At 36.0% G+C, this 15317-nt stretch overlaps 2 protein-coding genes across 2 annotated transcripts in view; one reads left to right on the plus strand and one right to left on the minus strand.

Annotated features, from left to right (window-relative positions):
- The window catches only part of LOC127197857 (von Willebrand factor A domain-containing protein 5A-like), a 55968-nt gene that overhangs the window by 29393 nt on the left and 11258 nt on the right, over positions 1-15317 (plus strand).
- LOC127198324 (olfactory receptor 150-like) lies at positions 8002-8946 on the minus strand. The gene has a single exon (XM_051156220.1). It carries the CDS (start codon positions 8938-8940, stop codon positions 8002-8004), a length of 939 nt encoding a protein of 312 aa, XP_051012177.1. The 5' UTR covers positions 8941-8946.

Below are 15317 nucleotides of genomic sequence, written 5' to 3' on the forward strand. Positions count from 1 at the left end.
TCAAGTCCATTATCCTGTATTGGAGATTGAAAATAACATAGAAAATAGCTTTATGAAGTATCCATTAATTAACTTGCATGGAAAAAAAGATGTGTGCTTTCATAAAACAAAGAACTCCCTATTCCTGTCTTCTCTGTTGCTCTGATGAATGAAAATCCAATATGTCCAGTTTTACAAATGGATTCTCAGTAGCTCAGATGCTCGACTGAAAACTGACCAGTCAGGGAGACAAAAAAGCACCTAGTTGACCTTCCTACTCAGTTCATATCCTAGAAAGAAAAAGCCCTTCCTATTCAGCTCATGACCCAGAAGGAAAAACCAAAAGCCATTCTTCTTTATGGTGACTTAAATACTTTCTTCCTCAATGTCCCTCTTACCTGTTTAATCTATTTCAGGTGTCTGCTTCTTCAGCCTCTTGACTTGTGTTAACTTTATTAAACCTTGTTTACAGAAATCTCTTGGACTAAAGGTTTGTCCTAGGATAAGTCACACCACAACCATCTGTTTATAATAAACAGAAAATTCTAGGATTAAAAGTGTGTGATAGCCATGCCGCAAAGTTATTTTATACCTTAATAAGAAAGCTCTAGGATTAAAGAATGAGCCATACCACAATGAGATTTTTAATGTTTAGAATCTAAATGTCCACAGTGTAATCCAATATCTATCAACACTTCTCTCTTACCCTCCAGATCTAGACCAGGCTCCACATCCAATGTCTCAGCCTAGTCTGGCTACCCCTACCAAACTGCAATTAAACTCAAGGCTTTTATTAGAGACCTTCTGAATTATAGGCACCTACATGTGTCTTCTACACTACATTCAACTGTTCTTCTGATTAAGACCTCTCATTTCCTTCTCCAAGGTCAGCAAAGGTGAGTATCTCTGACATCCCTATCCATGTCTGCTTCCCATATCTAGCTCATATGCCCTCGCCATTTTGTCTCTGTCCGCCTTATTTCATTCCATCCAAGCAATTTCCAACCTCTAAGCCAAACCAGCATGCACATCTTCTCCTCTGCCCTAACCTCTGTTTCCACATCAGACTTAGAACTAACAAAATAGTCAATTAACCTAGATCTCATCACAAAACTGTGAACTTCATGAAAGGTTGTTAGTATCTTATCACATATTTGTAGCAAGCCAATAACAAAGCCAGCACACATGTCCACCTATTAAGAGAGATATTTGATATGACAGTTGCATGCTAAGCAGGGTAATGCTCAGTAAAAAGGAAAAATGAAGCCAATTCTGTTTTTGGACATAGTGCAACACAAGAGAGAGGAAAAGCATCCCACAACTGCTTTTTTGATATATATGGCCCATGAATCCAATAATTTCTTATGCCATAGCCCTCCAAAAATTATAATCACATACAAATGATAGTATAATTAGATATGCATTCCTGTCTTTAAACTGTGTGCTTATCAAAACTCTAGATACGATAGAGTTTGGTAATATAAAATATTCTTTAAACATGTTATTTCAGTACTGAAACAGTTTATATAGTGTGTGTTGTCCATCATAGAATTCAGCATGGAACAGTTGTATAAAGCAAGTGATGCTTTACCTTGGTTTTTAGATGACTATGAAATGCTGACAATACATAAAGCCAAGGAACCAAAATGAAGAGCAAGAGCAGAGAAGTGGAAAGTACAGTTTAAGGCTTTGAATCTGCCTTCATTGAAGGCTAGTACTGATGAAGATGTAAGGAGCCAGGATGGTCTGGGTTGGAACATGGAAATTAGAATCATTGCAGCACAAAACTACTACATTATTGACAATTTTCCTGGAACAGACGAGCTGCAACAAAAGGAGAGGACCAAGAAAGAACAGTTTCATTATTTTACCTTTACACAAAAGCACTCTCTGCGTGCAGAGTTTGAACTGTACCTTCAGTGAAAGCCATGGCATGCACTTCACCTACCATACAGAAGTAGACTTGGTAAGACTGGTGAAATTATCAAGGAGTTACAGAGGGCACCACATTAGTCCCATATCCTTGTGGCCAGCATGTGACTTAACAAAAATTCAGAAAGAAGATAGTCATGGGTTCAGAGAAGGAGCTGACATCGTTTTCTGATACAAATCTTATCAGCATTTGGAGGTTAATGACAGTTTCACAGAGATTAAACACACATAGACATGCACACACATGCACACTCGCACACACACACACACACACACACACACACACACACACACACACACACACACTGTTTCACAGTTGTAAACAATCCCAAACTATTGCACTGTTGTCAGAGCCTCCTTGGAGAAAATGGGTCACTAGGACAGGCCCTGAGGCTTTTATAGGCTAGCTCAATTCCGTTTTCTTTCTGCCTCTAGTCCATAAATGCACTATGACTTATTGTCTCCCTGTTCCTGCCCCTCTCTTCCCCTGCATTCATAAGTATATCCTCATGAATACATTTGCTACAGCAAATGCTTCCCTTCTTAAAACAGACAGACATACAGACAGATAGGTATATAGAGATTTAAAAATATTCTGTTTTCATATGGTTAGAAGTTCTAGTGGTGCAAAAAGACCGCAAACTGAAAATGTGCACGTACAGAAAAACTTGTGTATGATCAGTTCCTGCAGAAGTACTTCTGTTTAAATTCTTTAAGCCATCAAGTGTTGATCCAGTGATGCATAGACAGGAAAAATGTGTCTGATCCATGGAATCGATTTTCTGCAGTAATGAGGGCTTAAGTTTCAAGATATATCTCATCTTCAAATGCCCTGAAACATGCCTAGAGAAAGCATGTGTGGTTCCATGTGTAGGAAGTATCAGAAACAGGTTCACACAGGTGGAAAGAAGCTTACTGCCTGCCCGGTGTATGGGAAGGGAGGTGTCATCTGACCACATAAGGTTACTGGGCTTCAGTTAATGTGCAATAAAAAAATCTATAGGGTAATATGATGACATTGGCCCAACATATGAATGTACAAAACTCTGAACTGTACATTGAAAACTATGAATTTTCAGATGTCATGGCCAGTGATATGGTTTACTTGGTAAAAGCAACCAGACAATAGGCATGGTGACCTGAGCTCAATAGATGTAGCCTATATAAAAGATGAAGGAGAAAGCCAACTCAACAGCATTCTCCTTTGACCTCTGCATGCACATTGACACATTATATGTGTGTAATGCATGCACACACGCACACAACACACATATGCAAACACATAAGAGGAATAACTGCAATTTTTGAAGTTTAAAAATGCATCAAAAGAATACTGATTCACAAGAACCACACAAAATTTTTCTTCACAAGCTGCTACTTTCCTACCCATCAAGAAGTCTCACCCATCTAGGATACATTCAGCAGGTACCCATTATTCGTGCCAAAGACACATATCAGAGTTTCCTCAATACTGTGGCATTTTTCTTTCCCATGAGCAACAGAACTGCCATATGGATTCATAGGCAAATATTTCAATTCCTTAATCTACAACATATAAAAATGAAAATATAGCCCTGTCCAGCTGTAGCTGTTGAGTACCAGACTCAATACAGACATGTAACTGAAGATACTTGTTTTGTGTTCATTATAATAGAAGAAAACAAAAAAGAAACAAAATATGTAAATAATTTAAATGACTAAAATTGTAATTTAAGTGAATAAGTTGTGAGCAACAACAAAACCCTCAGCCTTGCTGCCTGACCCTCTGTTCTAATTCCAGCTGACCATATCCTGCCTAGGAAAAAAAAAAATCTAATCCTGGGACAAGTCCATAATTTGCTATATAAGTAGGAGTGATACCAAGATGTTAAATTATTAAGTCACAATTTGATGTCCTATGCTGACCCTACTTATTTTTTTTTTACAAAACATGATTTGTTTTTTTAAGTATATGTTCTAGTTTTATGCCTATTGACCGTGTTGAATTTGCACGTAAAAATGGATGGAATGTGTTCCCCAAATTCTATGTGAGAAACTTACTCTCTAGTATAATAGTGTGCAGGTTGTTGGTCTTCTAGGGAGAATAGAGTATAAGGCCAATGATTTATGTTTCTTTTTTTTTTTTTTCTTCATCAAGATTTTATTACTGCAAGATACACAGAAAGTGAACCTTTCCATCTCTGGTGTATGGTTGTGATATGAAGTGAATTCAGAGTTGTGCAAACAATGTTCCATCTATCACCAGAACCATTCATCTCACAGAACAGAAAGATGGCACCCCACAAGCAACTCCAAAGCCCCTGGCAGCCACTCTCTCCTTTTGTCTCTGTGATGTTGAGGGCTGTAAGCATCTCACTGAAGTACAACAGCACAGCTGTCTCCTTGTGACTGACTTATCCCACTTAGCAAGATGTCATCTAGTTTCACCCACGTTGCAGAATGTTTCAGAAGTTGTTTTTAGATACTGAACTCTGTTCATCTACATTTTGTTATTAAACCCATCTACTGATGAACAATTAGTCACTGCTTCCATTTGGACATTGTGAATCGTCTTGCCCTATACAGGGTACGGTGCTTCAAGATGGTATTTCAGTTCTTCCACGTAGATACATGGATTTAATGTTCTTATAGAGACAAATTAATTGCCACATACATGAATGTCTAAACCTACGAGGAAGCCAGGCATCTCTGTGGTTTCTTTTTTGTTTTCTAATCTTCCACCACAGCCTGAAGCAACATGAAGGTGTGTAGATGTGTTCCATTGTCTGTGGGCATCGTACCTCCAGAAACTGAGCCAAATAGATTCCTAATCATTGTGATGTACGTAGCATATCTGTTCCAGCAGCATAAAAGAGACAAAGACACATCTTTCTGTGGTTCTGAATGTTTTCAGTGGTCATATGACTGTATTTCCTCTTAAAAGACTCAGGAAGTGCTGATCCTACCGCAGAAGCTCCATTGTCTTCTGCACAGACTTTGTGGCTTTGACAGCAATTGATCCTGGCAAATTTTTAAAAGGAAACTGCTTCCTGTTTTCTGCTAACTACCTGTATGGTTATGTGCCTTTTACATAGTAGGGAATGTTGAAAATCCTCTCCTATATCTTAACATCTGGCACCTCTCAGAGACAAATGTTCATCAACAAAAAGCCAATACTTATTTCATAGAACAAAGTTTTCTTTGTTGATCTGTTAACAAGTCTATTAAAGTAGAAAAAGTTATTCAGTGGGTGGCAAATATTTATTTTCTATGATATGACCCATTCTTGTATATTGACATTATCATGACATCATATATAAATCAAAATATTTCCATTGTATAGCAAAGCTCTTCCATGTAATTTCATGTTTTCTGTTTACTTGCCAAAATTTCTATTTTCTTAATGTTTAATGTGAGAATGATTTCTTTAAAGTTTTAGTAAACATTATTGCATTGTTAACTATAAAAATTCTAACATATGACATCTTTATAATTTATTCATTTAATATTATCACATAATTATATCCACTGAAAAAGCTATGTACTGTCACCATATATCCCATCATATGGTAAACATTATTCTGTTCTCTTGAACCAGGTAAACTCTCTTTGCCTATTATGGTTATCCTATGAAAGTAGAGACATTCAGTGTTTCTTTTCAGTGATAGACATTTCAACTTGCAGAGTGACTTCTATGCTTATACATGTTGTTTCAAATGAGGTATTTTTTCAAAGAAATCGAAATAGTACTCTTCCAAAAACAACTTAATAATGACTCATAAAGGTGGTAGGATTGCTGAGGATTATGTAGATTTTATTTCACGATTGTTTTTATTAGGTTGCTATAACAAACTATTTTAACAGTTCTGTATTAGCTTATAGAATCTTTGCTAAATTCCTACAGTCATCTTATGCACATTACATAGTTTCTTTCTGCTTAAAAACATAGAAAAATAACTCATGGTTCTAAAAATCAGGTGCCATGTAAAATTAGTTCTAGAATTATAAATATTGTGGAACATTTGACTTAACACTACTGACATAGTAAATAATGCTTCACGAAGTTATTTACATGTGGTTATGATTTGGCACTTTAAATGCTTTTTAGTGGTAGGCAGAAATGCTTTGTGGTTATTCAGAATAATGTAGAATCCCTGATTCTTATGATGGTACGACTTGGAAGGAGATGTTAGAACAGAGTAGACTATAGGATAAATGTCTTGATTGGCAGGTCCACAGGAGCACAGCTATTATGGTGCTAACTGCATATGCTTAAGGAATGGTTTGTAAAAGCCTGTTAACCTGAATGCAAAACAAGTCTGTAAAACTTTCAAAGTTTGGAAGCAATAGAGAAATATTTCTTCATCTTAAAAATATGTCTATCTACAAAAATCACCAAAGAATACAATTGAGCTTAAATGATTTATTAAAACAAGCCAAGTACCTAAAATTAGTAATAAATAAATAAATAACGGTTGACAAATTGTGTTACTTTGATGTTGTATTCTATGACAAGTTTAAAAACAGAAATTATCAACAAAAATTTAATATTTGCATGAATGTTAATTACACAAATTATCTATATGACTAATTATACAAATAAGTATGCATTTTTCCAAAGCTACAAGAGAAGAGACATGGCAACTAATAAGATTCATTTTTGTACTTCATCAAGTAAGAGTATTATTAAGTACACTATCTTAGTTAAGGTTTTATTTCCATGAAAAGACAAGATGGCCAGGGCAACTCCTACAGAGGAAAAATGTAGCTGAGGCTAGCTTACAATTTCAGAGGTTTAGTTTATTATCATCATGGCTGGAAACATGGCCATATGCAGGCCATCTTTGTCCATGGGCTGCGGAAGACCGTGTACCACACTGGGGCAAACTCTGAGCATAGGAAACCTCAGTTTCCACCCTTGATATGACACACTTCCTCCAAGTAGACCACACCTCCTAAAAGTGGCACTCCCTGTGAGCTGAGGACGTACACATACACACACAAGTCTATGGAAACTGTCTCTACTAAACCACACACATACCTAGAAAAAGTATGGCTTAAAAATAAGAAAAAGCTAATTTCCTGTCTTCTGAGGTATCATTGTAGATGATGAGTGTCATTTTCAGGTACTGTGAGATATTTACAACTTCTAGATACTAGAGTTCATTATGGTCTGACATATAGTATGGTGGAATAATGTTAGGAGAAATAGAATAGCACTCATACTTTCTACTTGGAAATTTCTGTTCCAATTGTGTTCTCGTTATTTATCAAAACTTTTGATGATACGTATTATTTTGTCCTGGTACATAGTAACTGACCTACATGTCATGTAAAACAACCAATCAATTGTGATAGAATTACATATAAAGATTTTATGAGATAAATGAAAACATAAACATGAAGAACAGTCAAGGGTTACAAAAAAAGGAGGCCTTTATTCAGGTTTTCAAAAATAATGTTATCTTCTTGTTTCTAGTTTTGAAGTTACAGGATGCCATAGAAGCAACATGGCAAAGAGGTATCTTGTCATATATTTAAAGGTAAGCTGGAAATAAAGTCACCAACATTTTGTGCCTACTAGAGTATTCAGATGAAATAATAGATGCAAGGGATTCAGACGTAAAATAATAAATACATACATACATGATAATACTCAGATACATAAATAAATACACAAATAAAAGTTAACACTGGAAAGAGGAACACTGGCTCTGGTGGTGTCCTGCTGGACACAAATTATTTCAATAAGTAGGGGTACCCTGTGAAATTTGGAAATCTCCACACTTGCCTCCTTAATACAGTTTGTTTAAAGGCTTTGAAGATGACAAATATCATGAAATTGAGAAACATTTAAAGGCAACATAGAAGTACCTTATTCTAGGAGAATCTATCCCAGGCATAGATGAGAGTAGCTACATTTGTCCTGCTCTTGTCTTCAGGAGAAGACAGGAAAGATGGATGCAACCAAGAGATATGGAGACTTTCTGATGTGGATGGTACTTTTTTGACACAGAACTAATCTTTCTTGTTTGGAGATTAATTGGGTAAGGTTTGAAAAATAGAATTTCTTGTTGTAAGTGATACATGATTGCTATGGCAAATATGTCTTTACACATGGCCCGTCGTTTTTTGAAGTAACTTACTTAGAGCAAGTTTGACATCCCTATTCCTCAGGCTGTAGATCATGGGGTTCAGCATGGGCACAACTGTTGTATAAAACACAGAGGACACTTTGCCTTTGTCTTTGGAGCTGACTGAGGAGGGCTGTGGGTACATGAATGCCAGGGAACCAAAGGAGACAGCCACTGCAGAGAAGTGGGAGCTGCAAGTGCTGAAGGCTTTGAATCTTCCCTCAGTGGATTTGATCTGGAGGATGCTAGCTCTGATGAAGATGTAAGAACCCAGGATGGTCAGGGTTGGAATAAAGATATTGAAAGCACTGAGACACAGGAGTACTACCTCATTGACATACGTACTGGAGCAGGCAAGCTCCATCAAGGGTAAAAGATCACAGAAGTAGTGGTTTATTACATTAGCCTTACAGAAAACCACTCTTAGCATGCAGAGGGTGTGAACCGCTGCACCGATCAGGCCCATGCCATACACCCCACCCACCATCCAGGAACAGACTTGGTAGGACATGGTGACAGTGCAGAGCAAGGGATTACAAATAGCAACATAGCAGTCATATGCCATTGCAGCCAACATGTGACACTCAGATGTAACAAATGCAAGGAAGAAATAGAGCTGAGTCATACATTCCTCATAGGAGATGACATTCTTCTTTGTCACAAAGTTTGGCAGCATCTTGGGAGTAATAACAGTGGAATAACAGAGGTCAATGAAGGACAGACTGCTGAGTAGGAAGTACATGGGGGTGTGCAGGTGGGAGCTGAGCAGGATCAGGATGATCATGCCCAGGTTCTCCAGCACTGTGAGCAGGCAGATGCCAAGGAAGAGGAGAAGCAGGGGCAGCTGCAGCTCTGGCTGGTCTGTGAGTCCGGCAAGGATGAACTCAGTCACTCTGGAATGATTTCTTTCTGACATTAGGCCCTGGATGTTATAATGTAGAAAGTGAGAAAAAGATTGTTTCTCTCTCTGCTCTTGATGTATGAATTGAATTCAAGTTTTTCATTCAGAGGTTTCCTGTTTCTAACAGCTCTTCATATATGTTACCATGTAAAGACTAACATGAAACATACAAATACATATCTAATGTATCCATGTATATTTATGTTCCATGAACATTGAAAGACCAGATATAACAAATGTAATGCCATCTTCTAGCTGTTCTTATGACAAGCTTATATATTGCTTTATAATAAAAGTAAAAATAATAAAAGCATTTTCCAGGACCTCCCAACAAATATCTATGGAAAAATTTCACCATGCATATGAAGTAATCTTAGCATAGGTTATTCTGTGTTTTAGTATAGTTTCTCTTATATAAAAAATAAGCAAGACACTGGAAATAAAGCTCCGGTACTTATAAAGGAAGAAATGAGACTATTTTTACTTCTTAGTAATGTAATGTTCTATATATAAAACTTAAATTAATTGTGTAAACAAATTGAAGATTTAAGTGGTCGGCAAATGTTAGAACAGAAGATCAAAAGGCAAACACAACAACTATTAAATTAACTGGTAATATAAAATTTTTTAATTTGATGAAATGTACATGACATGGTAGAAATAAACTATTTCAATTAGAAGTGCAAAGTTCTGTAGAACAGAATTAAGAGATACAGAAAAAGAAAGGTACCCATGCTTCTCATTTACTCATGAGTAAATGAAAATCTTTCAAAATGGACATAAATTCTAGATCTATCTCTGAGCTCAGTGAGAACACTGTCAACTTCCTGGTTTCTTTTAAACTTTGCTTGCACATGAATCATTATTCTTCCATGGAAATTTTGTGACACAAGAATATCAGAAATAGCTTACATGGAAAATGATGATCTTGACCTCTCTCCTCTTGAAATCTCACTATGACACTGCAATAGTCTGCATAGTACAGTACTGTTACAAGAGTAGAAGTGCCAATCAATGGAATGAGTTCGCCATCCCAGAAAGAAGCGTATATCTACAAGCTTTGTGCATAAGGGCTTTATGATAAGTCAATGTAGAAATATGTTTTAATTATATGAGGTTGGGTAATCAGATTGATACTTGTTATTAGAATGTAATTGTTTTTCATGTCATTCAATCAGTTGGATTCAAAATGGCCATGGAGGCAAATATAGCATATAAAAGCGTTATCAACATTGAAAGAAAACATAGCCAACATTTTACAAATTTGGAATTGCTCATCTCTCGTAGATGAGGTGCTGAAAGCAGAGGCTGCCATTCAAGATTAGTAAAGTGAACATTACATAAAGTCTGGAAACATGGCATATAACACAAAAAAGATTAAGGGGGCAAATTGTAGGTACTATACATTAAAACTAGTGCAGTTTAACAAAGAAAAGGTCAAATGACACAATTTATGCTGGCCAGAAGATGGAAATAACCATTCCTCTATTGGCAAAGCATATATAATCAATAAGAATCAGAAACACTATGCTTTATCATTTGTTATTAATAAAATTCAAATCACAACTACAGGGAAATAATATTTCCCATGGGACAGGATGGTTGCAATATAAGCTGTATTACATGGATGTGAAGAAAAAGGAATCCTCACATATTTTGGGTGCTGTTTTAAAATATTACAAACTTAAAAACAATTAGACCACTTCAGAACATAAACTATGGAGTTATCATGTAGCCCAAATTTCAGTCTAATTATATACCTACAAGAATCAAAACATATACTCATACAAATTTTTTGTACAGTAGTGATTTAAGGTAAGTACTTATGTCATCCTAAAGTTGAACATCCCCCAAATATTCATCTATTGATGAATAAACATACAAGTGTACTTTGTCTATAAAATGGACCACTCTTACGCAATAAAAAGACTTAAAGTCCCTGAGTAGATCATGTCTTTGAGGAGCCTGAAACACTGTAAGTGAAAGGAGCTAAGAATGCAAGCCAACCAGTTAACAGGGGTCATTTTATGATGTATCAAGAACAGGCCAGTCATATAGGCAGAAAACAGCTTAATGTCTTCAAGGAACTATAAGATGGAAAGAGAGGTACTGACATGACTGCTCACAGTTAGAGTTTTATTTATGATGGAGGTGAAAATATCTTTACAATAAAACATGGTAAGGGTTGCATAATTCAATGGATATAGTAAACACTGAATACATTGACAAATTCACACTTTATTTCTATGCTACACAATAATATATGTGTTGTAATAATTAAAACCAAAATAGAGCACTGAAATAGCCTGACCAGAAGAAAGATTCTACCAGGTCTGTGAGATTTCCACTCGCCTGGAAGCCTTTCTCATTTACTGACTATGTGATGGACACCTCTTAGTTTATACCAATATCATGTCTTCTCAATATTGGGACATTATTCTGAAACATGGCCAACAAAGCTATTGTCTTCACTCATTAGTTAATTCTATCAGGAAGTGGTGTTTATACCTCTAATACAAAGTTAAAAATAATAAAATAAATATATAAATACTATTAGCAATGCAATAGGAGTAAAGAATGGAAGGTAGACACTTAATCTAGAGACTTTCTTCTGTCTTGTATCTGAGAAGGGCCAGAAAGCACAGTCAAAAATTAAAGACCACTCCAGATGCTTCTGGACTTTCAACTTGCCAACCCCAACATACTTGAGCAAAATCAACTTCTTGTCACTAACCAATGGATAATGTGGCATTGTGCATTCCACCATAAAGGATATTAAGATGCATACATAAAGATGCTTCCATATTTTCCACTGCTTCCCTGGCCATCTGACTAGTTTTCCTCTGTTCCCTGACTCTAGCACAGATGTGCTGGAAAACAAAGTATCTTGTCATGCAAGCTCCATTATATGTTACTGTTTCATTGTAGACTTTACACTAGTCATGGGGGTCAGGCACATCTCAACTAGTTGCCCTGAAGACTGAAATATTCTAGTAAATTCGACATCTTTCTCTTTAACAAAACTTCATGTTTGCATGACTGTGACTCGAGGAGACATTGCAAACACCTTCCCCTCTACCAGTTTGTTTTATCCTCTCTTTATCTCAGTGGTTCACAAAGCTCCTGAGACTGTGACCCTTTAGTACAGTTCCCATGGTCTGTTGACCCTCAACCAGAAAATTATTCTCATTGCTACTTCATGACTGTAATTTTGATGTTGTTATGAATATAATGCAATATATTTTTGTAGATAGAGGTTTCCAATGGGGGTTATGAACCACGATGATTTATTTTTATCTGATCTATCTTAGAGATTAGTGAGTCACCAGTTTTACTTGTCTCTTAGTGTTATTAAAGTGGAGATGACATACAACAAACTGTAAGTATTTAATGTGTATCTTTTTTCAGATGTGTGCATTCAACACTCTTGACACCATGATAATCAATGGTTATAAGTGTATATAACATCTCTTGTTCCTGTACATTTATAATTATTTATGTAGATGCAGAATGTGTACTTTGAGACCTACCCTGTGAAGTTTTCATTGTACAAGTACTCACTTCTTTACTACATTGCACAGATTACTTATAATTTATCTTTCAAACTTTAGAAAGATCTTTACTTTGATCAATTCTTCCTGTCTCTCTGCCATCCATCCAGTAAAAGTATTTTTGTATTTTTACTATAGTTTTACTGTAATACTTACAGTATTTACATAGAATATTTCAGTGCTTTTCTTTATGTTTCTTGTTTAGTTAAATTTGTATTGTATTCCAAGTTTATCTATGTTGAATCCAACTGTAAAATTTCCTTTGGAGATAAAACAAAATTATGTTAAAAAATTAGCAATACCACACAAAAACAACCATAAAATCACTGAAGTATATCTTTACTTAAAATTTTATTGTATTTAAAAGGATTCATCTAGAAAATATTTAAATAATTTTGCATTGCTTAGGCAAGTTATTTGCTAATTGTTTATAATCATCTTATGTGCATTACATAATTATATTTTGTGCATGAAATCAGAGAAACATATCTCATAATTGTTGAACCCAGATATCATTTAAAATTAGTCCTGGAGAGAGAATCTTGTCTTGAAAAAAAGCATTTTGTCAAGAAGGTAGCTGGTAATCCTATCTATAAATTGATAAAATAATAATCAATACTTGCATGATTGTACTGCATCAAGAAGATATTGTCTGGATGTGATTGTGAACTGAGAGTGAAAACCATTCAATAGTGACAAGCCGAAATAATGTTTATGTTTTGAGTATAGAGAACAGCATTACACAGAGCTGCACTACTCAGACTGTTTCAGTCCTGACAAGGAGAATGAGGTAGGCTTGACTGCATATTATTCAAAGTCAATGCTAAATAATACTTTCTCTTGTTCAATATTATGGATTTCTAAAATTCACCAAAACATATCATATTTAAATGTTTGGTTAAAACAAATAAGATATGAAAACGGTCAAACATAAAATAAAGAGTTCCTTGCTGACATGTGCTAAATTGGAAGTATGGTTGGACAGATCAATATAAGTTAAAACTGTGCAAGTAAATTATTTGTATTAATTTAGTTATACTCAGTATCTGCCTGACCAGTAGCACAAATAGGAACTGACTGTGTTGTGTTGCCTCAGATGAGATTTTATAGCCAGATTAGATTAATTTTGTGTTAGCACCAAATCTACTTAACTATTAAACATACGTGGAAAAAAATTAGGTCTAAAATATAAAGTTTTCCTTCTTTCTAATTTGTCTCTTCAAAAGTATGACCATTTTCAGATACTTTCAATAAAGTATCTAGAGATTGCGTCTTAGAATGTCTGACTTATTTGAGGTGGATTGGTGTTAGGAGAAATTGAATTCAAGAGCTTACCTTTTGTCTGCTTGGAAACTTCTCTCTCAGTTCTGTGTAAACTTGAGAGTCAGAAACCTTCACATGAAATAGTTCTGTAGTAGGTAATGATAGTTCAATTAAAACCCTACCCACTCTCTTTTACTCAGTGGATCAGTACACAGATTTCAAGTCCCAAATAGATCACATATTATGAATCAAATGCTATGATTCACATACTAATTTCACAAATCACTAAATAGAATAGATTTAAGGTAGGTTTGAATTTAAAAAGATGTGCCAAAAATAAATATATATTCACACATACAGTATATGTGTGGTGGGATTGCAAACTTCTGCAACCATGATGATGACATGCAACCATTTTGGGAAACAGTTTGGACCTTTTTGGGGCAATTTGGAATAGCTCTACCCCAATACCACTCCTGACATATACCAAATGATGTACCACCATACAATAAGGATATTTAATTAACTATATTGATAGCAGCTGTATTCATAACAGCCAAGAACTGGAAACAACTGAGATGTCCCTCAACCAAAGAATGGATAAAGAAAATGTTCTGCATTTGCACAATGGAATACTACTCAGTTATTAAAATCAAGAAAATCATGAAAATTGCAAGAAAATGACTGTAACTACAAAAGATCATCCTGAATGAGGTAACCCATAAACACATACACTGTATATATGCATTTACAAGTGGATACTAGGCTGGGCGGTGGTGGCTCATGCCTTTAATCCCAGCACTAGGGAGACAGAGGCAGGTGGATCCCTGTGAGTTTGAGACCACCCTGGTATACAATGCGAGTCCAGGACAGCCCAGGCTACACAGAGAAATCCTGTCTTGAAAAACAAAACCAACCAAACAAGAGGAAATTAGCTATATAGTACATGATAACCATATTACAATTCACAGACCCAAGGAAGCTAAGTTACAAGGAGGGTGTAAGGGAAGATGCTAGAGTCTCTTTCAGAAGGGGAAATAGAATAGATAGTGGGAATGATTGAAGAAAGGGAAGAAGATCGGAGAGGGAGCACAGAAGAAAATGAGGATGAGGATCACTTGTGGGGAGAGTGAGGCAGAAGGCTTGCAGATAGAAGAGAAACAAAGGGCAGAGGCATATCTGAAACAAGTTGGAGCTCTCCTGGGAAGATATGGGGGTGACTCTAGCTGAGCCTCCTAGTACCAAGATCATGCAGACTGAGGAAGCCATCCCTTATCCAGACAACACTTCTCAGAGAGGGAGGGGAACACCTACCTACCCACAAAAACTTCGACAGAAATTTACTCTGCCTTCAAGATGTGCAGGGATACAAATAGAACAGCTTCATGATGATATACATTGCCAGAATTTCATGTTTACTTCCTTAAGCACTTAAGAATTTTCAGCCGATCCCTTCCTTATGCAGTTGGTCCCTAGAAGTGGGCAGGGCTTCCAGGAAGTTTTACTGTAGCTGTTTCACTTTTACAGAAAAAAAAAACAAAAAAACAAAAAACAAAAAACCCAGCTGCAACAGCAGCA

This window comes from Acomys russatus, chromosome 14 (genome assembly GCF_903995435.1).
Source record: "Acomys russatus chromosome 14, mAcoRus1.1, whole genome shotgun sequence".
Lineage (NCBI taxonomy): Eukaryota > Metazoa > Chordata > Mammalia > Rodentia > Muridae > Acomys > Acomys russatus.